Source organism: Oryza glaberrima, chromosome 3, assembly GCF_000147395.1.
Source record: "Oryza glaberrima chromosome 3, OglaRS2, whole genome shotgun sequence".
NCBI classification, from domain to species: Eukaryota; Viridiplantae; Streptophyta; class Magnoliopsida; order Poales; family Poaceae; genus Oryza; species Oryza glaberrima.
The window spans coordinates 24,717,306-24,743,248 of record NC_068328.1 but is presented as its reverse complement, the minus strand read 5'-3'; the positions used below and the strand labels follow the sequence as shown (position 1 = coordinate 24,743,248).

At 45.0% G+C, this 25,943-nt stretch overlaps 7 protein-coding genes across 7 annotated transcripts; 3 read left to right on the top strand and 4 right to left on the bottom strand.

The window, feature by feature from the left end:
* Window positions 1–656: 656 nt before the first annotated feature.
* Window positions 657–4,628, top strand: LOC127766752 (uncharacterized). The gene is made up of 4 exons (XM_052291888.1): window positions 657–1,501; window positions 2,250–2,402; window positions 2,491–3,171; window positions 3,286–4,628. The coding sequence occupies exons 1-4, from the start codon at window positions 1,058–1,060 to the stop codon at window positions 4,360–4,362; spliced, it is 2,355 nt and encodes a 784-aa protein (XP_052147848.1). The 5' UTR covers window positions 657–1,057; the 3' UTR covers window positions 4,363–4,628.
* Window positions 4,629–5,822: 1,194 nt separating this feature from the next.
* Window positions 5,823–9,691, bottom strand: LOC127766753 (uncharacterized). The gene is made up of 9 exons (XM_052291889.1): window positions 9,425–9,691; window positions 9,283–9,343; window positions 9,030–9,162; window positions 8,499–8,622; window positions 7,988–8,044; window positions 7,818–7,914; window positions 7,304–7,511; window positions 6,437–6,497; window positions 5,823–6,341 (listed from the first exon to the last, which is right to left on the bottom strand). Exons 1-9 carry the CDS (start codon window positions 9,686–9,688, stop codon window positions 6,288–6,290), a joined length of 1,059 nt encoding a protein of 352 aa, XP_052147849.1. The 5' UTR covers window positions 9,689–9,691; the 3' UTR covers window positions 5,823–6,287.
* A 1,787-nt stretch (window positions 9,692–11,478) lies between these two features.
* On the top strand, window positions 11,479–12,943 carry LOC127767919 (uncharacterized). Its single transcript, XM_052293406.1, has one exon. It carries the CDS (start codon window positions 11,647–11,649, stop codon window positions 12,616–12,618), a length of 972 nt encoding a protein of 323 aa, XP_052149366.1. The 5' UTR covers window positions 11,479–11,646; the 3' UTR covers window positions 12,619–12,943.
* Window positions 12,944–14,484: 1,541 nt separating this feature from the next.
* Window positions 14,485–15,223, bottom strand: LOC127768612 (probable E3 ubiquitin-protein ligase ATL44). Its single transcript, XM_052294225.1, has one exon. It carries the CDS (start codon window positions 15,138–15,140, stop codon window positions 14,613–14,615), a length of 528 nt encoding a protein of 175 aa, XP_052150185.1. The 5' UTR covers window positions 15,141–15,223; the 3' UTR covers window positions 14,485–14,612.
* A 758-nt stretch (window positions 15,224–15,981) lies between these two features.
* LOC127768545 (E3 ubiquitin-protein ligase EL5-like) lies at window positions 15,982–16,900 on the bottom strand. The gene has a single exon (XM_052294150.1). It carries the CDS (start codon window positions 16,793–16,795, stop codon window positions 16,262–16,264), a length of 534 nt encoding a protein of 177 aa, XP_052150110.1. The 5' UTR covers window positions 16,796–16,900; the 3' UTR covers window positions 15,982–16,261.
* A 3,650-nt stretch (window positions 16,901–20,550) lies between these two features.
* Window positions 20,551–21,656, top strand: LOC127766665 (umecyanin-like). The gene is made up of 2 exons (XM_052291778.1): window positions 20,551–20,836; window positions 20,954–21,656. The coding sequence occupies exons 1-2, from the start codon at window positions 20,620–20,622 to the stop codon at window positions 21,163–21,165; spliced, it is 429 nt and encodes a 142-aa protein (XP_052147738.1). The 5' UTR covers window positions 20,551–20,619; the 3' UTR covers window positions 21,166–21,656.
* LOC127766664 (dnaJ protein homolog) lies at window positions 21,353–25,082 on the bottom strand. The gene is made up of 6 exons (XM_052291777.1): window positions 24,762–25,082; window positions 23,048–23,210; window positions 22,800–22,941; window positions 22,443–22,719; window positions 22,162–22,360; window positions 21,353–22,078 (listed from the first exon to the last, which is right to left on the bottom strand). The coding sequence occupies exons 1-6, from the start codon at window positions 24,909–24,911 to the stop codon at window positions 21,756–21,758; spliced, it is 1,254 nt and encodes a 417-aa protein (XP_052147737.1). The 5' UTR covers window positions 24,912–25,082; the 3' UTR covers window positions 21,353–21,755.
* Between the last annotated feature and the right edge of the window lie 861 nt (window positions 25,083–25,943).

Below are 25,943 nucleotides of genomic sequence, written 5' to 3'. Positions count from 1 at the left end.
TTTAGAAGAAAAGAAATAGAGAAGATTGAGAAGACATGCAAAACGAGGTTAACTATTAGTGTGTAACAAATTAAGTATTGATAATTTTAGACTTAAAAATGAATTAATATTTTTTTAAACAACTTTTGTAAAAAAATATTAAAAACCACACTGGTTAACCGTTTGGAAAACGTACGCACGAAAAACGATAGTCTTTTTTTTCTCTTTATAGGCCGTGTTTAGTTCCAAAATAATTCTTCAAACTTTCAACTTTTTTATCACATCAAAACTTTCCTACACACATAAACTTCCAACATTTCCGTTACATCGTTCTAATTTCAACCAAACTTTTAATTTTGATGTGAACTAAACACAACCATAGTTTTTAAGTTTATAACTGCTCTCGTACGCAGCCTTTAAAGAACTGGAAAATGAAATGGATGGAAAAATATAATTAAAAAAGACAGCATAGGAAAAGAAAGGAAAAAAGTCTGCAGTGGGGCCCACACCCAAATCTAACGACAAGCAAGCAAAAGAGGAGAATAAAAACAAGCGAGAAAGAAACCAAGCAAGCGTCACAACACCTCCCCCCCACCCCCCCCCCCCCCCCCCCCCCCCCCCGCGCTTGCCCCAACAACGTTCCTCCCCACCCTATTTATTACCGCCTCCTGCAACCTCTCTCTCCTCGTGTACCATCACCACCACCTCCACCTCCACCTACTCCTCCTCCCCCAACCAATTTCCTCTACCCTCCTCCGCTTCCGCCGAGTCAAAATCCAAGCTTGTCCCCTCAAAATCTCACCTTGTGCCTCCACCACCCCAATTCGAAGCTGTTCCTGACCGATTCTTCGGTTCTTGGAGGAGGAAAAAGGGGGTTTCTTGGGGTTTTGGTTTGGGGGTCCGATTTGGGGTTCCGAATCCCGGATTGATTCTTTCTTGCTCGGCATTTCGATTGGTTTGGTGGTTCTTGGCTTGTTTGAACGAGCGGAGGTTTGGGATTCCACGGGTTTTTTTCTCCGAGTAATTTTGGTCAAAGTTTGGGAGACAGAGAGAGCTACTCCAGTTTTTAGTTAGTTCGATGGTGGCGAGGATGATGCGGTGGCCGCGCCCGCCGGCGGCGCGCAAGTTCCGGGTCCGGCTGGTGGTGCGGCGGGCGGAGGGGCTCCAGCAGCCATGCGCCGCGGCAGCGGAGCACGCGGCTTCGGCGGAGGCAGAGTCGCCGCCGACGAGGGTTGCGGCGGAGGTGAGGTGGAAGGGGCCCAAGGCGTCGCCCCTCAGCTCGCTGCGCCGCACCGCGGTGCGGCGCAACCGCACGCGGGAGGCGGAGGCGGAGGCGGCCGCGGTGGTTGCCTGCGCCACCGCCGCCGACGATGCCGCTGCCGCCGCGGGCGCCGGAGACGCGGCGGGCGTGGTGGTGGCTGCGTGGGAGGAGGAGTTCGAGAGCACGGTGACGCTCGCCGCCGCGTCGCACCGGGAGCACGCCGCGTTCCAGCCATGGGAGCTCGCCTTCTCCGTGTTCACTGTGAGCATTTTCTTCTTCTTCCTACTAGTAGTAGACCGTCTATGTTCTTCACATGAATTTAGAGACAAGACTATAATTATTATTTATGTGGATTTTTTTGGCATCATAGTTTTTTTTTCTTTTTGTCTTTTTCTTGTCTCACTTTCTCAGAATAGATTTGCTTGTTGAAATTCTTTTTTGTTGTTTTATTTTTTTTCCCTCTATTATTGTGCTCCAAAAATTGCACTGTTACCTATCTATGTTATCAATTTTACTTAATTTAATTTGTCTGGTCTATGGATAGGGTATTGGCTACTTTCTTTTTTTTTTTTTTGCTTCTCCTTGCTGGTATGATTTGTGTGTTTTAGATTCGTCTTACATGGGAAAAAGATTTCATTTTGGTTCTGAAGAATGAATGGATATATAATATAATAGTAGTTGATGGCTATGAATCGCGTAATAATCAAAATATTTTGTATAATGGAAAATTTTACATTTCTTACCTCTGCACTGAGATATTCTCGTTAATAAGAACCAGTTAGAACTTCTTGATAATAACCTTGTACCTATATGAGAATGCGAACAAGGTGTGAATAAATGTGGACAAGATGGTTCTTGTCAAGGCCATCGGAAACGTGCCATTTAATAGTATGCATTTTTTTTTGTTCTACACATTTTTTTCTTGAGCGATTTCTGCTGATGAGTTTGTTTTCAGTTACTTCTGCTAGCGAGTCTGACTGTGACTTTCATTTGTTCTCTCTCGATTTAGGCTGCCAACAGAGGACCAAAGATCAAGCCATCAATTCTTGGAACTGCTTCCCTTAACCTAGCAGATTATGCATCCGCCGCCGAAGAGAATATTGAGATAATTCTCCCATTGTCCGTGCCAAATGGTTCAGCTGAGTCAGCTCCCTCGCTACATGTAAGTTTGTGGTGCTAACAAGCTTTAGTTCACAATTCGTGTTCGAATTCCATCTGGTCTGACAATCAAAACCTTTTCTTTCTTGCAGCTCACCCTGGGTATGGTGGAATTAAGGGCTTTTCAGGAAACATCTGATGCTTCACAAAGGTCTGCTATGGCCGTTCCATTATCCCCATCCTCTGGTGATTTTGCTCCAGTAGGAAAAGATGAGGTTTCAGTTATCAGAGCCGGGCTGAGAAAGGTGAAAATCCTCACTGATCTGGTGTCGACACGAAGGTCCAAGAAGACATCCCAAGATGATGAAAGCAGTGAAGAAAAATGCTATGTTAACAGTGATGGTGCTGAATATCCATGTGACATCGAGTCTCTGGATGACGATTTGGATGACAGGGCACAGCAAGATGAAGTTGGGGATTCAACTGTCAGGAAGTCCTTCAGTTATGGCTCACTGCAGTCTGTCAACTATGTCGGCGGCCTAGTTTATGCTCATGCAAAGATTGATGGGGAGCATGAGGACTGGATCTATTATAGTCACCGCAAATCTGATGCCGGTTACCATGTAGAGGGAAAGCCATCATCAACTGTTGAGGAAACCATGCTGCCAACTGTAAAACGGAGTATCCTTCCTTGGAGAAAGAGGAAGTTGAGTTTGCGATCACTGAAGGCAAAAGGCGAACCTCTGTTGAAGAAAGCATATGGAGAAGAGGGAGGTGATGATATTGACTATGATCGACGGCTGCTAACCTCTTCTGATGGATCTGTTTCAGAGGTAAATTTTACAATTCATCATCTGCATCTTTAAATAATGGCTTGTGTCTAAATCATAGAACTAGTTTTGAGTGTCTGTGATACATGTTCTTAACTGTACATCTTTCAATTGCAGGGATCAAGGGGTGAAGATGGGTCCATTAATGGTATGGTTTCAGAATTTGGTGATGACAACTTCGTTGTTGGGAATTGGGAATTGAAAGAGATAGTTAGCCGTGATGGCCATCTGAAGCTCTCTTCCCAGGTTTTCTTTGCATCAATAGACCAGAGAAGTGAGCGGGCTGCTGGGGAGAGTGCTTGCACAGCACTTGTGGCTGTTATTGCGGACTGGTTCCAATCAAACCAGGATATAATGCCTATACAATCACAATTTGACAGTTTAATCCGTGAAGGATCATTAGAGTGGAGAAACCTTTGTGAGAATCTGATGTACCGAGAGCGTTTTCCTGACAAGCACTTTGATCTTGAAACTGTCCTTCAGGCCAAGATCCGCCCCCTCACAGTTTCTTCTAGCAAGTCTTTTATTGGATTCTTCCAACCTGAAGGTGCCGATGACATGCACAGATTTGATTTCCTTGATGGAGCAATGTCATTTGATAGCATCTGGGATGAGATTAGCAAAGCAGCTGAGTACTCATCAAGTGATAACCCTAATCTATATATAGTGAGCTGGAATGACCACTTTTTTCTGCTCAAGGTTGAGCGTGATGCGTATTACATAATTGACACCCTTGGAGAAAGGCTCTACGAAGGGTGCAACCAAGCCTACATTTTGAAGTTTGACAACGACACCATGATTCATAAGCTACCTGAGAAAGCACCATCTAGTCCTAACTCAAGTGGACCGCTGAAGGATTCTTCAAGGAGCTCCTCGGTTGAGCAGGACAGTGAAGATGGCACTGAAGAGAACATACTGGTTTCAAAGGGCAAGGAATCATGCAAGGAGTATATCAAGAGTTTCTTGGCAGCCATCCCAATCCGGGAACTACAGGTTGACATCAAGAAAGGCCTGATGGCGTCGACGCCATTGCACCACCGGCTTCAAATAGAGTTCCACTACACTGCATCATCCCCAAAGGAGATTACCTCAGCCCCTCAAATTCTAACCATCGAAGCCCCTTTTGAGTTCTCATGGCCTGAGCCACCACCGGCAATGGAGATCGCGCTAGCACCAGCTGTTGCTGTTGTATAGCTTCCTGATGGTGATCTGTCCTGACATCAGTCCACTGCATGCATACTTGCTGGAGATTTTCTGTCCTTTATGTTTGCGCTCGTATCCTGCCTAATATGAACTAACTACTATAGGTTTTTGTCCAGGCCTAGGAGCTTTCTGCCTGCATTTTGTATAAATAGGTGTTTGCTCCTACATATTTTTCTCTAGTGCCGGATTTGTAACCATCAAGAACCTTGTGTTACTAATCAATGAGTAATGCACATGTGTTAGCTATGTTTTGGACCTGTTTCTGTGCTATTGTTTATACGTATGGTATATATGCTTCCAACAGAGCATCAAGTTGTTAGAATTCTGATCCTTCTTGTGGAGGCACTACTTGTTTTCAGAGGTTCAGTTAACAACTGAACTTATTCCCATGGGGCTTTTGAATTATGATGGTGCTTCTGAAAAGGACTTGGCCAAAATTTTGACTGCTGCTGATACTTATAATTGTAGTCTGTTGGTGCTGCAGTGTTGTCGTTCAAAGCTATAGCATTTTTAAGCTCATAAAGAGGTTTCCATTATGAGAACCAATGTACATTTTCAATGAATGCGACACATGAAATGCTGCCAAATGTGGGTGAAAAGCACACCATATCCATTTTCCTTTCCGTGTTTGACATGTGATCTCCTTAACTAGGGAGCAGTATTTGTGTGTACAAGAGAGATCTAGAGCTTTTCTGCAGTCTGGTGTTTGCACCTTCCAAACAGAAATTTGTTTTCAGTAACTTGCACTACAATTTGCGGTCCAAAATTGCAGTTATTGGTACATGTTATGATCCTCCACATGCTGGCAGGAGTGATTTTCTAGGCATCAAGTGTTAAGACAAGAAGTCAGTAGAATATAGCCCCTTTTTTCCCATGGAAGCTAAATTTGTACTAATGACCTGTAACTAAAACAGAAAAAAAGAAGAGAGAAGCCAATGATACAAGTCCTTAAGTGCAATAGCTGTTCATACTTGGTCAGAATATGATTTACTCTTGTATGATGTAACCACCTAGACACGCATTGTGGAGCCCAACTCTTTGTATATTCTCTTGGTCATTTTATTCAGTTTCTTTGTTTGAATGTCCTTGGTGATCTTGTTTATGACGGAATTGAGTTGGCATCATTTTTCCTTGGCGACTACGGCCATTTGTCATGTAACATGGGGCATGAGAGAGATTCCTTGGATGATCACTATCACCTAACAAATCATACAGCCCAAGAAGAAAAAAAAAACATAAAAGTTAGTGCCAAAAGATAACACGGCATACCCGGTCAACCAAATGGCATGACCTGGAATTAGGTAACATTATGATATCGATAAAGGCATGCAGACATATACAAATCTTTTCCATGAAATGATAAATTTCAGTCGCTTTATGTGATCTGATGTTTTATTTTTCCTTTTTCAGGTAGACTTAACCAAAACCGAAAGCTGAACGAACAAGGCGCACCGAATAACTGAATCGCTATAATATATAGCCACACCTAGTTGATACTGTATGCCTTTATTGGCATAAAGATTTCTCGTTACCGTCCAGTAAGGTCAGGAAGTTGATGGGTTCAGTTCATCACCTTACGTACCTTACATTTGATTTACCCACAAGATTTACTTAATTAACGAGAAACAAGATCATGGTGGGTCGAAAAGTCAAAAGTGATAGGGAGAAATTTCTGAGAACCAAAACCAAATTTGAAATTCCATTTCACAAATGTGTTCTGGACTTCATACAAGTTTGGATTGGCTTAAGGAGATATTGGTTCAAAAGGCTGCTTGGCTTGCTTGATGTCAAGCCTGTACAAAATTGCTTCTTATTGAACAAACCCGGCCGGTTAGTGAAGTGGGGAATAGGATTCCCAGATTTCAGCAAGAGCGGGAGGCGGATGCGGCTGCTAAGCTCAGCAAAACATCATTTGGTTAAGGACATAGTTCAGATACAAGCTCAACAACTCCCACCATTGGCGCGTCATTCTGCATTGAATTGATATATCAAAAGTAGAACATGTAAGGATGGAAAAATGAATTATATGGCTAGCAATAATTCTGATATGCAAAAGCTGCCTCACCAAGTAGACAATATCAAATGCCTCGGAGTAATCTTTTAGAGATTTCTCGATGTTGTTGTTCCTGTGAAACAAGTTGTGTTAATTCATACATAAACTTGTACAGCAATAACAACTGTGCCTGGTAAACAACAAAGTTCCTAAAAGGGTTTTAGCAATTTTTCCACTTGCATTCAGTTTGACCAGCGAACTACCATCTTTGGTTATTATGCATGTCACTAATTCGAAGAAAAACTTACAGTGGGCGAGTTGCATGTGATAAAACATTGGCTTTGCATTGATTAAGGAAAGCCAGTAGAACACAAACATGGACTTTCTGTGGTTGCTCAACTTTGGTTTCAAACCAAAAAAAAACTTTTTTTTTCTTTAGAGAGTTCTTACGGACCAAACCTATACTTTGTTTATCTTGTACAGCTTAGCTTAGTTAATCTTGTACAGCAATTGAATTAGAAGAGAATGACACCTGCACATAAGTAATGAATTTGGTGCATCTAATTGCACTTATTCAACACAATAAGCCTAATAAAGATGACTGGGAATGAAAAATTCAACTTAAAGTTTGGGTATTTCCTCATGCGTTGACAAGTCTCAGGATTTGCTCAGAACTTCCAATGAGAGCTTACAATTGAAAGATATTAGGCCAAAAGCATGTTCAACAGAAACAATGCAACCTATGGATTGTTCAGAACTTCGCTCATTGCATCAGAATAACTAATCAAATTTCACTGGCACCAAGATGCCCACAGTATCAAAGTAAAAATTCAGTACTCTACAGTCTAGATCCATGGGGATAAACTAAGCTATAGATGCAGCAGAAGATAAATCTAAAAATGGTAAGCAAAAAGCAAGATGATAAGGAAGTCTACTTACAGAAATCCAACAGCAATCCTGTTTTCATAGTTTAGACCATCAGACATTCCAAGGTCGCCAATGTGATCTCCAAGGAGAAGCACATTGGTCCTCTTCTTCACCAACGAATAGTCATCAGTATATCCATTTGGATCACCCAAATTGTCATGCACTGGAGCTGCCATGTCCAAGGCATGCTCATTTTTGTTTAGAACATGAATAGTCTTTCCTACATTACACCATAGTTTGTTTCAATGCACAGGTCTTTAAGTACTTGATGTAGACAAACAATCAATAACCTAAGTCATCAATTGCAAAAGATGGTATAGAAAAAAAGGGATTGACCCATCCATATTGACATGAATATGCCAGTCAAATTATGTCTCAATCAAAAGAGCCCAATATTGTCAAGTAACAGCAATCCCATACCCCAGGCAACAAACTTCAGGGAGGTAGAGAATTCATTTAATGCATATATCCTGCATTACTTCAAATGATAATTCATTGGATGAATAAATGATGATTACAATATCACCTTTAAATGAAACAAGACGACCTTCTTCATTGAAGACCATCCTGTTGGACACAACCTTAATGTTCTTGAATGATCTGTGGAGTTTCTGCCGGAAGACCTAGAAGACAAAGCAGGTGTGTCAGTCTGCAACCAAAGCTCATCTCATCATATGAGGACTTTGTAGTACTTACCTCCTCAATTATGTCTGCAAGTCCAGCAGAAAATACTAATACTGGAATATCTCTCTCCTGAAATTACATTTGAGAAGTTTTATCAGACTACCTCTGCTTCAAATATGCTGGTGTATGAGAAGTACCCAAATAACTGCTGCAAACTGGTAAGTTCAGTCGAACTAGCTTAAAGTCAAAAGAAACAAACACTACAAAAGTAAAACCCATGATGGTTGTCAGCTGTCTTCACATTTGAGAATAGATCATTGATATTGCGAGTAGGTATGAAAGAAAGGGGTACGAGACAGAAACTTGTGCGTGTTTCAATATATTTGTATATATGAAGAAGCTTCGTTGTTGTCATCAATTAATATAATATATTAGTGTACTCATTGTTTTTAGTGATTATTTACCAAATATAGTGAATCCAAAATACTATATGCATGTTCCAAAGGAGTATACAGCACAATTTGCATCCCCCTTTAAACTTTAGAACTTAACCCAAATCTGCAACAGCAAAAGAAAACCAAACCTCCAAGAACTCAAAGAGCTTCACCACTCCATCTCTAAAAGTGATTTTAGCATCAGCCACAGATTGCCTTATAGCTTCATATGTAAGTCCACCTTCGATAAGGAGAGCATGTGTCTTCTCCCACCTGTAGCAAGTAATGGCATCAGGACTGATTAGACTTCGTGAATAATCTGCAGGCAATGTGCCTACACTGAACATTCAATCATGGTATTTGCTGGACAACTGATGAATGGCATGGAAATATCACAAGCGCATCAAGATTGCACAGAATCTGAAAAAAAAAAAAGAAAGGCTTCCACTCCGATTGCAATCCATGCAACACATTTAAGCTTGACATATGAAGAAGCATAAGCATCAAAATCAAATGTTGTATGCAGCACCACTCTCACTTCGTCATCACTTAAATGCTAAATTCCCAAATATGTCCAACTGGGACTTGAGAACTTGACCACAACAGAATACACCTGATCGGTGTACCAAAGGATAATAGGGTGGAAATTTGCAGCACTACTCACTAAACTACTTCCTCACCATTCTTCCATGAGCTTGGCCTTCTCGGGGAGCGGGATGTCGGGGCAGATCTCGATGGGGTGGTAGTGCTCGAACAGCTCCTCCCTCTTGGCGTCGTACTCCTCGTTCCCCTGCCTCAGCAACCCATGGCTGCCTACCACCACATAAACACACATACACCTCTCAAACTCCCTCCAAACAAAAATGTCAAAAGCCACTAGAATTTCATCAAGCGAATCAAACTAGAGACTGTAGAAGCGAAGAGCACCCATACTCTGGCCGCGGGAGCCGTCGTACCAGTACCGCGTGAGCGTGCCGTCGAAGTCCGCGATGACCTGCGGCAACTCCAAACCCTAGTCAGTCCACAAGATATTGACAAAAATGGAGGAGGAGGAGGAGGGTTCGTCGGCGCTGGCCTGGAGCTTAGCGGGGCCGGCGGCGCGGATGGCGGCGACCTTGCGGGCGAGGCCGTCGGCGTCGGCGACGACGGAGCCGGGGTTTCTGGTGGCGGCGGTGGAGGAGGAGGAGGACATGGAGGCAGCGAGGAGAGGGAGGCGGCGACGGAGGGGAGGAGGAGGGGAGCGCGAGGCGGGGCTCCGGCGGCGGGAGAGGAGGAGGCGGAGGAGGAGGAGACGGGAGGAGGAGGAGGAGGAGGGCGAGAGGAGAGGTGGGCTCGTCATGGGCCGAATTTGGAAGATGGTTGGGCCGCCTTGGCGTCGCCATTTTTAGGCCCTTCGCAAGATTGTCATTTAGCCGTTAAGCGCGCACGCTCTCTGTGATTGGACTCACACTTCTAACCGACGAGTATTAGTTCCTTTGCCATGCTAATTAATCCTATGTATATCTACACTGTAATGCATACGGTCTCGCATGTTTAGAATACAGTTTTGAGTTCTTTTGCAGAACGTGCAGAGAAATATTGGGTAAATTAGAACCATGCCATTATAATTTTTACAAAGTTTGAGATATGTCATCGTTATCTCAATGACATTTAGGACCCACATGAGTCAATGACATATGGGTCAGGATGGCATATCTTAAATTTTGTAAAATTATAATGGCATGGTTTCAATTTTCCCCGAAATATATGGTTGGTTTAGACTACAAAAGTAAGTACTCTCTGTTCAAAAATATTTTTTTTGTTAGGATAAAATTTTAAACAACAGTTACTCCTAATTTCTATGTGCCATTAGATTCGTGTTCAGAGGACCATACAAAAAATCACACTACACATTTAACAAAAGACCACCCTTAAATTGTAATTTATGTTTCAATCCCTAATTGTTATTTGTCCCCGTCTTTAAGATATTTCTTAGAGAGGGAATCTATTATATGCCACGAACTTTGTCACACGTCTACGATTTGCCATTGACTTTGCCACGTTATACAATATGCCACGATTTTTGCATAACTTCTAAATGGAGTGGCATATTGTAGAACGTGATAAAGTCAGTGGCAAATCGTAGACGTGTAACAAAGTCAGTGACATAGTATAATAGATTATACATTAGACGTTAAAAAAGAAGTATATATGTACCCATAGCCTCCACGTTGACCGACTGTAAAGCTCTCCCACTCTATTTTTACCCTCCGTCCTCCACACTCTCTCCCTCTCCACCGATTATTTTTCGCCGATGACCCCAACGACTCTGCCACCTCAGTGCCGCTCCACTGTCTATCTCCGCCTCTCCCCGTCCTCCTCATCTACCGTCTTGCTACCCTCCTCTCCAACCACTAGCCTCTTGTCTTTCTCCTTCTTTGTGAGCAGCGGCGGCGGATTTGGCCATGAGCTCGCTGGATCTATGGTGGTGGAGAGCAATGACTATCTCGTCGAAGTCCTTGGCGGCGACAATGACCATGTCAACCCCTCCCCCCCCCCCCCCCCCCCCCGAGTTGTGGTTTCACTGCTCTGAAGCCAAAACGCGCTGAGACAACCGATACCTCTAGAAGTGAGCAGGTCGCGCAAGGTTTGCGAGATCACGATCCCCACTATCATGTGTACTCAGTTCCAACATGAAGGCTCGAGATCACGAGTGCTTTAGGCATGACCTAATAATCTAAAGAAGAAGAGGTTCTACTTCACTTCAAATCGCGATGCATACTTTGCAAGGTTATACATGTAATGTACGAGATCTCTTTGAACTCTAAGATTTTTTTAGGATTTCTTAATCCTTTGCAAGGTTATATATATAACGTACGAGATCTCTTTTGAACTCTAAGGTTTTTTTTTAGGATTTATTAATCCCTGTAAAATTCAGCCAGGGAAAGTTGCAGTGAGCCATCTTGCTCGGTTCATCCTGCAGGAGTAGTAACATTTTTCTATTTTCTTTGTACTCGTGGAGTTGTGGTCCGGCGTAGGGTCGGAATTTAGGCGGTAGCCGTTGCGGCCATCGTGCTTCGAAAAAACGACAAGCGACGGGGCGTGGGACATCTTCTCGTCCGTCCACGCTGACAAATCCTTCCTTCCCTCCCTCTAGTAGCCGTTGGAAGCCAACCCACAGAATACCACTAGTACTAGCAACGCCTCGCCATCTGCGCCCCACAGCTTAATTAACCCAAACCGACCACACAACCCACATGTCCTCCTCTTCTAGCAAGATCGATTCCCCATTCCCATTCCATTTGCATCAGGAGGAGGATGCGGGGGCTCAGATCAAGAATCCTCCGCACCTTGCAATCCTTCCCCAATGCCGTCAATGTGCAGCCCGGGTTGCTCCTCCCCGCACCCGACGTACAGCCCTCGCCGCCGCCGCCGCCGAAAGCGCCGTGCCGGTCCCAGGAGGAGCAGCCTGATGGCGGCGGCGGCGGCGGCGACGACAAGGAGAATGTCTCGCCGGAGGTGGCCCCGCGGAAGGCCAAGAAGATGCGCGTGAGCCTGGGCGCCGCGGAGGATGAGGCCGCGGCGTGCTACCGCCGGCCCGACCCGGCCACGGCCACGCTGTTCGACCCGGACCTCCTCGCCGCCTTCCGCGGCGCCGTCGACGCCTACGCCCGCGCGCTCCAGGAGGCCAAGCGACGCGACGACGACGACGACGACGGCTTCTTCTTGTTGGATGAGGAGGAGGGCTGCGGCGTGGCGGGCGGCGTCGGCTTTGGCGTCGACGAGGACCCGCTGGAAGGGTTCGAGACCCGGTGCCCGCCGGGCGGCGAGCGCGCGGTGGTGCTCTACACCACGTCGCTCCGCGGCGTGCGCAAGACGTTCGAGGACTGCGCCACCGTGCGCCGCCTGCTGGAGGGCCTCCGCGTCGCCTTCCTGGAGCGCGACGTCTCCATGCACGCGCCCTACCGGGACGAGCTCCGCGCCCTTCTGGTGGGCCTGGACGACGCCGCCGTGCCGCCGCGGCTGTTCGTGGACGGCCGGTATCTGGGCGGCGCCAACGAGGTGGTCACCCTGCACGAGCAGGCGCGCCTCCGCCCGGTGCTCCGCCGCGCGCCACGCCGCGGCGCGGGCGACGCCGCGTGCGCCGTCTGCGGCGGCGCCTGGTTCGTCGTCTGCGGCGCGTGCAGCGGCAGTCATAGGCTCTATGACGCCGCCGCCGCCGCCGGCGGCCGCGTGCCGTGTACCGGATGCAACGAGAACGGACTCGTGCCATGCCCTCTCTGCAGCTGAAGCTGAACCGGAGCTCATTCTTGCAAGCACTGCATGTAAAATCAATTTTTTTTTGTCATGTCATCAGGATCAGGAGAAATTCTTTTGATTGTTTTATGTAATTTATCATGTGTAATCTATCTCCACCAACCAAATTAAGCAACAAATCAGAGGCTCCAGATCGAGCTTTGTCACCTCGAGGTTGAATTGATTGCTCCCTTCTTTCAAAATCAGGCTCTTGAACACATCAACCGGTTATTGCCTACTAGTAGTAGAGTACTAGTAATTTCACCACTGCATCCAGGGGAATTGCCTGGTTGTGAGTACAGAGAACCAAGGAAATGAAATGGACTTCTCAAAGTTATCTCTTTTTTTTTATGTTGATTCAATTCATAAAGCAAAAGTGTGTCTATTTGTTAGTAAAACAGATTAAATAAATTCTTTGATGACCTCACTTTTCCATCTCCCTCCCTCTCCAACTTACCACAGACGTTGACGCTTTCTGAGAAGACTGGCATGGCCTCCTCATTCCTCAACAATCAAACCTCTACTAGTAATTCTTCACAAGTCAACTGCTTTTTGGTTCTTGTCCAAGTTTAATACGTAGTAGTGATCCTCAGAGGTTGTCTTAAATACGTTTTGTCATGGTTTCTTAGAAGATGCTTTCCTTTTATTTACTCCTGCCAGTCCCAAATGAAAGTCGTTTTAGCCATTTCAACTCTTTTCTGGAGCTTCTACCACCGTCCCGTAGTTTCGTCTTTTCTTCCATTTATGCCATTGTTAAAACCATGTTCAGTTATCATCTAAGCTGAACATGCCTATGAGGATTCTTAAGCTGTGAATTTTGCTTCTTTTTTTTTTTTACAACTTGTGTTAAAAATCAAGGATCCAACGGGGCCATCGTTTCGCTTATTCTCGGAATAAGCGGAACGGCATATTTGCAAACAAAAAATAATTTGTGAATAAAACTTTTATATACGTGTTTTTAGCGATCTAAAAACAAAGGCTGTAAAATAAACTTCGATAAAAAAAACTCAAAATTAGCTACAAATTTAAGGTTGAAAATTTAAATTTTGGCTGATAAACATAAGCATAAACGAAAAGATGATACCATAAAATTTTTACTCTTACATCTCATAATTATACTTTTTTTGGCGTGAATTTAATGGATAATTGTAACTCTGCTTCTCTCGCTTGAGTGGGCCTTGTTACGAGAGTTGGAGTGAATCTTCCTAGATTTTGCAAGAGTATTTGGAACATGTCTGCATCAGAAACTGAAATCAGGAGGTTCCTGGGTGGATTATGACATGTAACTAATTAAAATCTCAGAGAAAGAGCCAACATTGTGACACTGACACCTACATTAACATAGAAACTTTTTTTTGTGACCTTTTGCAAGGTTCAATTACACCTAATTAACCTGATGTAGAGCTTCCTCACCATATATGAAATGTTTCTTTTCCAAGAACTGAGTTAGTCAATGGCTCCTAAAAAAAATGAACTCGAAGAAACAGGCAATGCAAAGGAAAGACCTCGGCAGTCACCCTTACATAAGGTTTTCAAAGAGTCATGAGAAATTAAACTGTAACTTTCGTCGAAACGACTCCAATTGAGTTCACCCGAGACTGTGACTCCGTCCAGTGTCCACATTGCTCACAAGTAGCCAAAGTAACCGCGTGTGAGAAGAGATGGTAGACAACATATTAGTCATTGTTTATGGAGGAATAATCTGAATATTCTCTCCCAATACTCCACCCAATCCCTTTAGACAACTTCATTGTTAAGGGAGACATTTGTGATGCATTTCGCATTGGATACTGGTGTAATTCCATCGAAGAAATGGGGGAAAACTTCACACGATTGATGCAAATTAAAGCATTACAATTGGGAAGGAAATTAATCTAGCAAAGTAATTGAAAAATTTTGCACCATTTCATCCGCGAAATAAAGTTGAGCTTCTCTGTCTCTCTGGTAATCCTACGTCGATAAATGCTCTGCAAATCCTGATGAGTAAATTAACCGGCGGCGGCGGCGGTGGCGGTGGCGGTGGCGGAGGAAGCGGCTGGGCGGCTCGTCCGCGGCGGCATTGGGCGGCAGCCAGGCTTGGGAAGCGGCGGCAACGGCGACAGCCCGCCGCGGCACAGCGGGCACCGCCGGTGCTTGCGGAGCCAGCGGTCGATGCATCCCGCGTGGAAGAAGTGGCCGCACTGCACCACCCGCACCTCGTCGGCGCCGGCGTACTCCGACTGGCAGTACGCGCACCTGTCCTCCCCTTGCTCCTCAGCCGCCGCCGCCGCCCGCGACGACGACGACGCCTTCTTGGCCGCCGCCGCCTGCTCGTACGTCATGAGCGTGGCGGCCCCGAGCGCGCGCTCCACGTCGTCCACCCGCGCCGCTGCCCTCTTCCTCCACCGGCCGCCGGGGAACGCGCCGACGGCGCCACCGCGGCACGCCCCCGAGGCGGCGGCGGCGAGCACGACGACGACCGCCCCCACGGCCACCACCCCGACGAGCTCCACGCGAAGCGCCGCGTCGGGGTCCATCCGCGCCAAACCGCCACCGGCGTACGTACGTGAGATGGCAGTGCGCGTCTCCGTGTGGCGGGGGGCGAGTTCGCGGCGAGGCGCAGAAGCTTCTGGGCGTCGCGCACTCGCGGCTCCCGCTTCTAAGTAGATGGAGGTGGAGAAGAGGCAGAAGCTTCTTCTTAGCCAAGTCAGGTTGCGAGAGAAACCGCGGGATCGACAGGGTTGGGGTTGGGTGTGTTGTGGGGGGGTGGTTTCAGAATCTCTTTCCGTGAATTTCCCCTTCTGCCTAGCCTAGTAGCTTTGTTTGCCGTACGACGTGCGTGTGGGCAAGCCTGTTACGGCAACGCTTAAACAAAAAGCTTTATTTAATTAATCTTGGTTTAGTTATGCTAATTATCTGTACTGTTTCCTACGATAAGTTGTTTGAGTTTTTTCCCTAGCCAAACTTCTTTAAGTTTGACTGAATTTATAGAAAAATATAGTAGTATTTTCAACACAGAAGAAACATACTATCAAAATATAATTAATGCTAAATTAAATGAAATTAATTTGATATTTTAGATGTTGCTAAATTTTTTAATAACAATTACTACATTCCTTTTTTAGTAGATAACACCGTTGGCTTTTGAAATGATGTTTTATCTTATTAAAAAACTTAGTGTAAATATGCTAAGATATAAGTCATACTTCAAGTTTATTCAATGATAAAGTATGTCACAACAAAATAAATAATATTTATATAAATATGTTGAATGAGATGAAAGTATGAGATAAGAGACGGTAGACAAGAGATAATTAGTCATTGTTAAGTAATATTTATATAAATATGTTGAATAATCTGAATATTCTCTTCCAATACGCCGCCCAATTCCTGGAGACAACTTCAGTGTTAAGGAGACAGTAGGAATAATACATTTTGCATTGGCTATTGGGGAATTGAAAATTTCACACGATTGATGCAAAATTAAAGCATTACAATTGGAAAGAAAATGTAGAGAAGAAATCGAAAACTTTGACGCCAATAATTTCACCCGCGAAATGACGTGCCCAAGTTCAGCTCACTCTGTCTCTAGCTCGTAATCCTCTACCGGCCTCAATAATCCAAAACAAAATGAGATCTGCAAAATCCTGATAAGTAATTAGCCGACGACAACGGTGGCGGCAGCGGCGGCGGACACGGCGGGGCGGCTCGTCCGCGGCGGCATTGGCCGGCGGCAGCCAGGGTTGGGAAGCGGCGGCAACGACGACAGCACGGCGCGGCACAGCGGGCAATTCCGCTTCTCCCGGAGCCAACCGTCGACGCACCCCGCGTGGAAGAAATGGCTGCACCGCACCACCCGCCGCACCTTGTCGGCGCCGGAGTATTCCTGACAGCAGATCGCGCACGTGTCCGCTCCCTCCGCCGCTGCCCCTGCCGCCGGCGAAGACGACGACGCCGCCGCCGCCTGCTCGTACGTCGTGACCGTGGTGGCGCCCCCGAGCGCGCTCTCGACATCGTCGTCGTCGTCGCCCACCTGCGCCCTCTTCCTCCACCGGGCGGCCGGGAACGCGGCGGCGCAACCGCACGCCCCCGAGGCGGCGGCGGCGAGGAGGAGGAAGACGACCGCCCCCACGGCCACCACCCCGACGACCACGAGGTGAACCGCCTCCTCGGTGTCCATGACGTCCATCATCCCGCCACACCGGCGTACGCGAGCAAACCTGCAGGGCGCGTTCGCGCCGCGGCCGCCGCGTCGTCTCCGTGTGGGGCGCGCGCTCCGCGTTCGCGGTCGCGGCGAGGCAGAGGCTTCTGGGCGTGGCGCACTCGCGGCGAGCGCCTTCTTAATAAGCTCGAGAAGAGTTGTGATAGGCTAGCTTCTTCTTGGCCAAGTCAGCTGCCCGCGACGCGACCACGAGCGAGAGAGAGAGCGCGGGGCGGTTGGGGTTGGGATTTCTCAGAATCTTTCTTGGAAAGCCTTGTTTTTTTTATGTTTTTTTTTCTTTTTGGACACTGCCTAGCCTTGTTGCCGTGGATGGGGAAGCTAAATAAGGTCTCGTTTGAATCGCACGAATAAAAAAAAGGAAAAGGCTACACGTACGAAACTTCTTTTACGAAGCATGTACGAAGAACAGGTACGGGGCGTGCAGCCTACCTTTTTAGGCTATACACGGTAATCCTCTTACGAGTATTAAGCACATAAACAATACAGACGTGGTTTCGCTATTTTCCAAATGATATTTTTATTTTGCTACAAATTCATGATACTGAGAAAAATTTATACATAGCATGTATGTGTCCAATCTCAAAACGAGCAAATCAAATTATTTCATTCTCATAGTACGTACCATCGACTACTACACAACTAACCATTGTCCTTTGCAACATCGAAGTGAATAGGTAGTATATCAAGCAAGTATATATATCGTATTGTGGTTTTAGCTGAGCGTATAGTGGCCACCTCCGCGATGGCTACGTCCAATCGATATTTTCTCCTGCGGTCCTGCCTAAATGGGCATAGGTTTGATTGAGATTATTCTCTCCTTGCTCTCTACACCTTTGCTCAAGCTAAGCTACGAACGAGCAGCATGATACTGAATGTGTCTATTTTGGAATGGGTATTTGTTTTTTTCCCCCTACTAGAAGAATCCAGTGTGCTTATTGATAATGGGGTGTGGCCTTTGGTAGGCTTTTAGTGGTGTGGTCACCAAAGTCACGTACGTAAGGTAGTTTTCGTACAAGCTTCGTATGAATTTCTTCGTGTGTATAGCAAGGTTCTAAAAAAACGAATGAATCGAAAAAACACATTATTCCAACAGGAATGGAAATATAAAACAGAACATTGCAAAACACAGAAAAAAGACAGCAATGACCGTTTGATTAAACTATAGGAAAAACACAAAAATCGGATGAGAGAGATAGATTCAAATGGAATTTTTCAAGAGCTGTGAGCGCTTATTTCCTCAAAATCTCTATAGGATTATCCATTTCATAGGAATTTTAAAAAACTGGATAGAATTGACCTTTAGTTCAAAGGCATTCATACAAATTTTTTTTTCTATAGAATTGAAATCCCCTAAAATTTCTAGGATTTTCCCCAGATGAAGGGGCACCTAAGCCTGTTACGCCAACGCTTAAACAAACAAAAGCTTCTCTTTAATTAATCCTGGTTAGTTATGTTAATCATGATGTGTTAGTGCTTGTTTAGCTTCTTAATTAATGTTGGTCTCTATCCCGTGAGGTGAGACCGAGGCCCCACTGGAGGAAAAGCTTGGGGGCACATTTATGCATTGTTTCCTCTTTTTGTGTTTTCTTTTGAGTTTGTAATCGTCTTGTTTGTAGAACGCGTCCAAGTCTACAAGTCCAGTCATTTTAATTATTGACTTGATTATTGCAAAGTTTTCTGGATGAGCAGCTGAACTTCACGCGTCTAAGGCTCTGTTTGTTCTGGGGAGATAGAGGAGATTGTGTCTCGTTTTTCGCGCGCACGCTTTTCAAACTACTAAACGGTGTCTTTTTTAAAAAAAGTTTCTATATAAAAGTTGCTTTAAAAAATTATATTAATCTATTTTTGAAATTTAAAATAGTTAATACTCAATTAATCATGAGCTAATGGCTCACCTCGTTTTGCGTATCTTCCAAATCTCCTCAATCCCCTTCTCCTCAAACACACTCTAAGGCTGCGTTCGAGCGCAGGAGAAAGAGAGAAAGATAGTTTTGTTTTCCCGCGCACGCTTCCCGAACTACTAAACGGTGTGTTTTTTGTAAAAAAAAATTCTATAGAAAAGTTGCTTTAAAAAATCATATTAATCTATTTTTGAAGTTTAAAATAATTAATACTCAGTTAATTATGTGCTAATGGCTCACCTCGTTTTACGTATCTTTCCAATCTCCTCAATCCCCTTTTTCTGAAACACACCTAAGGCTATTCTCGTCATTGTGAAATGGGGTCAAAACACAGTCAAAGTAGTGGGACACGAGTTTGAGGGTTTTCTTTCTTAAAACTGTGGCAACCAAGTTTGAAACCTAACCCAATTAATGGCTCTCTGTTTGATATTGTATTGATTGGAATGATAGTGGAACAAACGACTGAAATATAGTGAAGTGTAGGATAACAAATTATCTCTACTATTTTAAAGAGGTACTTGTCCCACTTCTTCATAAAAGCCGTTCTCTTCCATCTCATCTTCCACTTCGAAGTAAAAACATTTTCTCTCCCGTAAAAATCATTCACCCTAAAAAACAGACTTCTTAAACAAACCAACCTATATAAAAACAAACAACCTCATCAATCCAAATCATCAGTGAGCAGCACCGCATAAGACATTCATCCGAATCATCCCGAGAAGAACTCATGTCTTGTCGTCTTACATAATGATACTAGTACAGTACTACCCATCGTTAACACTCACCTTAACGACTTCCTGTCAGATCCGAATATCTTGTAGTACATTTGCAGCATATTTTACGCCTCCTACTCCTGTGTGATTTCTTTTTTTCTTTGCTTTATTTTCTCAGCTATGTCCATTCTACGTGTAAAATGACTAATATGTATGTGTGGCCAATCAATAAGAGGAAAAAATGGTTCGCCAAAACTCCTCAATTTGGATGCACAGCACCAATTTTTCCATCAAGTGACGGCGCAAGGTTCCTAAATACCCGTTGATTTTGATTTTTTTTATAAACGTTCGACCATTTATCTTATTCATTCTTTTTATAAATATAAGAAAAATAAAATTAAGTCTAGCTTAAAGAACATTGATAAATCAATTCAAAAATTTTTAAATAAAAAAAGTGATCTTATATTGAAAAGTTAATAGCGTCATATATTAAAATGAGAGGAGTAACAAATTAAAGTTGCAGCTTAATTGGAATGACGACATACACACTCAAAATCGACGGTCTTGGGTTTTCACATGAATAATATTGGATTATCCTTGGCCCTCACAATCAAACAGAGCATGACGGTTCTAACTTCTAGTATGCACTGTCATCGCCAAACCAACTGCTAAATGGCGAGCGTGGTCATTAATTTCCTCGGAGAAAGAAAAGGGTTACTACTCCAAACGAGTCAGTTTCGAGTAACTTGTGGTGTTTAGATATAAGGAATTAAATGTATTTAGACACTAATTTAGAGTATTAAATATAGATTACTTATAAAACTAATTATATAAATGAAAGCTAATTTGCGAGACAATTTTTTTAAGCATAATTAATCCATAATTAGAGAATATTTACTGTAGCATCACATAGACTAATCATGGATTAATTAGGTTCAATAGATTCGTCTCGCGAATTAGTTCAAAATTATAAATGGGTTTTATTAATAGTCTATATTTAATATTTATAATTAGTGTCAAACATCCAATGTGATAGGAACTTAAAAGTAGTTTTAGTCCCATTTAAATAGGGCCTTCTTTCCTCCAAACGAGACAGTTTCGACGCCGTAATTGTTTCCTCGGGGCCATTTTTACTGCAGTCTGCAGAGCAGTTACCGCCGTCGACGTGAAGTTGCCAGCCATGGAAGGGGCGTGCCTCCGCCTCGTCGTGAACCCGCAGCAACCGACGACGCTCCTCGCCGTCTTCCTCCTCCTCCTCGTGGCAGCCGCCGTCGCGCCGCCGCACGTCCTCGCCGCCGACCACGTTGTGGGGGGCTCCATCTGGTCCATCCCTCCCAGGCCCGGCCTGTACAGAGCCTGGGCCGACAACCGGACGTTCGTCGCCGGCGACAACCTCGGTGAGCACACCACATACGCACATCCAAAATGTCCAATCATCACCAGTATTTATTCAATTATTCTGGTGGATGGATAATACAGTACGTGTTGCTACTACATTTTGCTGGGTGGTGCAGTGTTCAGGTTCGAGACGGGGATGTACAACGTGGTGCAGGTGGGGAGGCGGGAGTTCGACGACTGCACCGCCGACGACCCCTACCGGGACTGGACCGACGGCCCCGCCGTCGTCACGCTCGGCTCCGCCGCCGTCCGCTACTTCATATGCACCGTCGGCAACTACTGCTCCCTCGGCGTCAAGGTGTACGTCGCCTCCCAGAATGCGCCCTAGATGAACCATTCCGCTTTGCTTCTTCTGCAGTTTCTCATTGATCCATATCACAGTTTCTGATCCATCATATCATCATCATTGGTGTTCGTAACCATTAACCATTTCGCTATCCATTCAGTATCAAACTATTTCCAAGAAAGCAATGTGTACTCTGTGAGATAACAGAAACCATGAAAACAGCAAAGGATGAACAGCAAAGGAAGAAATGCATATTTAGATGCACAACTCTCGAGTCTCACGGTGCAAGCATAGCCATCTGACCACAAAAAATGTTGAGCCACTGCACACGGTGCAGTGTCAGTTGTAGCATTCACAACATACCGAGTTTCTTTTTAGGAGTAAAACTCTACGAGTCTCACAGCATAGTAAAACGTAGCCAGCTATTACTAGATACGAGTAGCATTTTTTAAGTCGCAAACAAAAGGGATACAGTCCCGGCTTAAGGGGTGTAAAATCAGCTTCACTATCTTCATGTTCGCCGCAACGGGAAACAGAGCACAATCATCTTTGGGTCCAAAAATTTACGGCAAACCTTTGCGACGACGTTGATTTGTGAACCAATGACGAGTTTCCTAGATGACATACTCTGCTTACTGTTGCGCGCACTGAACTCTCTGGGCACCTCCAGGCATCTCATCGTCCTCATCATACGCCTCCTGAGCAGCTTGGGCTTTCCTGCGCATCTCTTCCTCAATGTTGTTGACATCGTGCATCGTGGTCTCCTCGCATTCATCTATCTCCATTTCTGTCAGCTGGGATGCAGGCTTCGGTGGAAGCACAGCCTCGAGAGCCTTGCATTGTTCAGGCGCCAGGGAATCAGGGAACTCCACCGTGAAATGAATGTAGAGCTTCCCCTTCATGAAAGGCCTCTGGTACATTGGCATTCCCTCATCATTTATTGCCTTGAATTGGTCTGCTCAAATATACGAGACAAGGATTACCGACAAGTACAGTTGCATAAATACTACATTGCTCTTAACATCTACAAGGTCTTACCAGGCTTAACAACTTCACCGGGGTTTGACTTAATGAGCAGCTGTCTGTTGTCCAGATGTGTCAGGACAAATTGGAAACCACAAAGTGCTTCAGTCAGAGATAAGGTGTGCTCATAAAAGAGATCATCGCCCTTCCTTTTGAACTTGGAGTGGTCCTTCTGCTGGAGGACGAATACAATGTCTCCCGTAACGGTATCAGGCTGCAAGTAAAACATTCTTCAATATAGTTCTGGTCATTGAGTCAATCTATAGAAACTACCCTAATAGATGAAACAATCATACCGCCTCATCAGCTTCACCAGGGAAAGTGATCTTCTGATTGTGTTGCATCCCCTTCTCAACGTGAACCTCCAGAACCTTCTTCTCCTGAATAACCTTCTCGCCCTTGCAGCCTGGGCAGCGATCCTTCTCATTAATGCTCTCTCCAGTCCCCTTACACTCATTGCAAGGCTGCTGCATCTGCTGTATCATGGAAGGCCCCAGCTGGCGGATGGTGATTTTCATGCCAGACCCCTGGCAACCTGGGCACCTCATGGAAGCACCAGACTTGGAACCCTTGCTGAAATGAACAGGGAGTAATGTTCAAGAGCAGGATTGTGAAAATGCATAGTTAACTATGCTAGGGCAAACCAGACTTACCCCTTGCACTTGGCGCAGAGGACATTGCGGGAAAGAGAGAGCTTCTTTGAAGTACCATTGTAAAGATCTTCTAGAGAAACCTTAAGCGGATGGATCACATCCTCTCCCCTCCTTTGCCTTCTGCCCCTGCTGCTGCCACCACCTGTGCTCAAAACATAAACAAACGAAATTTCATTACATCAACAAAACAAGAGATTAACAGAGTTCAACACAATCACACAGGAAAATGTATTGTCTTCAAAAAATACCACCAAAAGAAGGTCCAAAGAATGATGAAAAGATGTCAAATGGATCAACATGGGATCCGCCTCCACCCATTCCTTCCTTGAGGGCATCTTCACCATATTGGTCATAGATTTCACGTTTCTCCGGGTCACTCAATACCTCATAAGCTTGTGCAAGCTCCTTGAACTGAGATAAAATTAAAACAAAGATATGCCTGAAATTAGCCTCTTTCATTCTACAGATTATGAATACATGGATGACTGAAAAAGCAGTAAACAAAAGGAAATATAGTTGTGATCACTATATGGATATATGCTATATTCGCCATTCCATGTCGCATTCAATAAGACAATAAGCATTTGTTGACTCCAATATGCAGTAACAAAATTTATACTCCCTCCGTTTCACAATGTAAGTCTTTCTAGCATTGCCCACATTCATATAGATGTTAATGAATCTAAACACATACACATGTCTAGGTTCATTAACATCTAAATGAATGCGGGCAATGCTAGAAACTCTTACATTGTGAAACGGAGGAAGTATCAAACTCAGAAGTATTATGATAAGGAGCATAAGAATTAAAAACAATATTTCATCATGTAAGATACAGTGCTAAACATAAAGGGGCAGAGCAAAATCTAATAGGATTTAAACAGACAAAATACTCCCAACATATAGAAACATTTAATTGAAAGTCACATTACCGGACTACCCAAACAAGCGCTTTTCCTAAACAATTAATTAGCAAGTGGATTTGAATCACAGCTAGAATGAGTAGTCCTATGATCACCAAAGGATACTTTGCCTGAAGAACAATGCCCTAATGCTACCAGTTTTAAACATTCCAGTACAGCCGTTACTCAAGATGTTATCCGATGCGAGAAATAAAGATGCAATCAATGGAGCATTTCACAGCTAAAGATGCTTCGCTGAGGCAGAATGAGAACAACGAAATATCTTACAGTGTCAGTATAACAATACAACCCAGCAATGAGCTAGATTCAATGGAGCATTTCACAGCTATAGATGCTTCGCTGAGGTATGGCAGAATGAGAACAATGAAATATCTTACGGTGTCAGTATAAGATTACAACCCAGCAATGAGCTAGATGGTTCTCTGAAAATGAATACTATCTGAACACAAACAGACTTTGTAAGTCCATTTCAGCTAGCTAATGATCTTGGTAGATAACCACAACGCAAATTAAAAATGATCCAGCAAACCTCAAGCGCAGCGGAAAATTCTTGGGAAGTAACTAGCGCATAAAACTTGGGAAAACGAACATCTGAATTCTGAAAGCACTTAAAGATCGCACGGATCGCTGTTTCAGTGGTCTCCTCTATTGGTTCTATTGTAGCAGAAGAATCTGCACAGTCTACTTGATGTTACGAATCCAGTCTATTGTTCCCCCCACAAACCCCCAAGATCATGGCCATGATCGCATCACAAATTCACAATTCACACTAACCCACCCCCTCAGCAACAAGTAAAACCGAGCAAATCCTTGATCGCCCGCCCGCTGGCCGCCCAAATTCCCCCCACATGAACCGCAGACTGCAAATCCTACCAGGCCTAAAGTAACAACACGAGATGATGTTCCGCCCGCCCCCCGATCCATCATCCGCGACGGGACGGGATCGAACCAGATCGCGTCGGATCGAGAAAGGGAGCAAGCGGCCCTGAGATCCGGTAGAACGGAGGAGGAGGGTGGGGGATCGGGATCGGGCTCGGACCTTCTCGGGGTCGCCGCCCTTGTCGGGGTGGTTCTTGATGGCGGCCTTGCGGTACGCCTTCTTGAGGTCGTCCTGGGAGGCGGTCTTGGGGACCCCCAGGATCTCGTAGTACTTGGTGTTGTCGCTCTTCTTCGGCGCGCGCCCGAACATCTTGGCCCCGCCTCCGCCTCCGCCGACGAAACCACTAGCCGCTCCCCTGCCGCCGCCTCCGCGCCGCCGCCGCCGCCGGGGAGGAGGGGATGGGGGATGCGGAGGAGGAGGACGGGTCAAAGTTGGTGGCCGGAGCTAGCGGAGTGGGAGGAGAGAAAGAGGGTTTGGCTAGGTCGATGCGCCAGTGCTAATGTAGGGAGCAGCGAGTACGTAACCTGTATAGCGAACGCGTATTTCGTGTTCGACTGGGCTCGAGATGGGCTGTTTGTTGCTGGGCCCGGGCATTGAGGCACGTGCCGTTCCGTGCGCCGTTGCCAGATTCCTTTATCATTGAGTTTTTTTACCGTTGAGATGGTGCGTATGGATTTTCACTTTTTCTTTAAGTCAGAATTATCTCTATCTCTACGATCTCTATCTCTACTACTTAAAAAATCCGAACCATTTCTATTCGTCGTTCGTCTTATAAAAGTTCCCCTTTCGTTGATCTTTTTCGGACACGGAGTATTTTTCTTTCATTTTTTGTATGGAAATTGGGTAGCGGGTACAACACGGCGGGTTTGTTGTTCGCTAGAACACATAGGCTCTTGGCCTAGTGGTGCTCCTTGCATACCATCTGTGGGCTTGCATGGTCTGGTCATGCTTGTTGGATGCCATCTGTAGGCCTGCTAGCCCAAGTCCCATGGCAACGACGAGTCTTAACCGATCAGAAACACATGGACCCATATGACACACGATAAGTACCATGCATGTTAACTCTCTCCTGCCGGTGCCATGTGCTCATGCTTCGACTCAGTTCCAACAGCAACCTGCACAAGTGCCATGTAGAACAATTATGGATGTCAATGTAGTTCATGTAGTGATTTGCATCGTACAAATGCAGATAAACTTTTAATAATTTAATGTGTCTCGCACAAAGTCATAAAATAGGCAATTTCTTGCATCGCATAGTAGAAAATGTATAGGTTTCCATGAAAACAGTAACCCAATCGGTACCTTTTTTTTTTTTGAAACCGAACCCAATTGGTACTTTTG

What these genes read in the sequence shown, in the direction of transcription:
- LOC127766665 (XM_052291778.1), top strand. Translation starts at nt 20,620, where the DNA reads ATGGAAGGGGCGTGCCTCCGCCTCGTCGTGAACCCGCAGCAACCGACG. An exon ending in CGTCGCCGGCGACAACCTCG is followed by an intron (nt 20,837 to 20,953) that starts GTGAGCACACCA and finishes TGGGTGGTGCAG; the next exon opens with TGTTCAGGTTCGAGACGGGG.
- LOC127768545 (XM_052294150.1), bottom strand. Translation starts at nt 16,795, where the DNA reads ATGATGGACGTCATGGACACCGAGGAGGCGGTTCACCTCGTGGTCGTC.
- LOC127766752 (XM_052291888.1), top strand. Translation starts at nt 1,058, where the DNA reads ATGGTGGCGAGGATGATGCGGTGGCCGCGCCCGCCGGCGGCGCGCAAG. An exon ending in TCGCCTTCTCCGTGTTCACT is followed by an intron (nt 1,502 to 2,249) that starts GTGAGCATTTTC and finishes CTCTCGATTTAG; the next exon opens with GCTGCCAACAGAGGACCAAA. An exon ending in CTGATGGATCTGTTTCAGAG is followed by an intron (nt 3,172 to 3,285) that starts GTAAATTTTACA and finishes TTTCAATTGCAG; the next exon opens with GGATCAAGGGGTGAAGATGG.
- LOC127766664 (XM_052291777.1), bottom strand. Translation starts at nt 24,911, where the DNA reads ATGTTCGGGCGCGCGCCGAAGAAGAGCGACAACACCAAGTACTACGAG. An exon ending in CTTTGGACCTTCTTTTGGTG is followed by an intron (nt 22,942 to 23,047) that starts GTATTTTTTGAA and finishes TTTTGAGCACAG; the next exon opens with GTGGTGGCAGCAGCAGGGGC. An exon ending in CTGGTGAAGCTGATGAGGCG is followed by an intron (nt 22,361 to 22,442) that starts GTATGATTGTTT and finishes TTTTACTTGCAG; the next exon opens with CCTGATACCGTTACGGGAGA.
- LOC127767919 (XM_052293406.1), top strand. Translation starts at nt 11,647, where the DNA reads ATGCGGGGGCTCAGATCAAGAATCCTCCGCACCTTGCAATCCTTCCCC.
- LOC127766753 (XM_052291889.1), bottom strand. Translation starts at nt 9,688, where the DNA reads ATGACGAGCCCACCTCTCCTCTCGCCCTCCTCCTCCTCCTCCTCCCGT. An exon ending in CGACGGCTCCCGCGGCCAGA is followed by an intron (nt 9,163 to 9,282) that starts GTATGGGTGCTC and finishes ATGTGGTGGTAG; the next exon opens with GCAGCCATGGGTTGCTGAGG. An exon ending in GCCAAGCTCATGGAAGAATG is followed by an intron (nt 8,623 to 9,029) that starts GTGAGGAAGTAG and finishes TACTTGCTACAG; the next exon opens with GTGGGAGAAGACACATGCTC.
- LOC127768612 (XM_052294225.1), bottom strand. Translation starts at nt 15,140, where the DNA reads ATGGACCCCGACGCGGCGCTTCGCGTGGAGCTCGTCGGGGTGGTGGCC.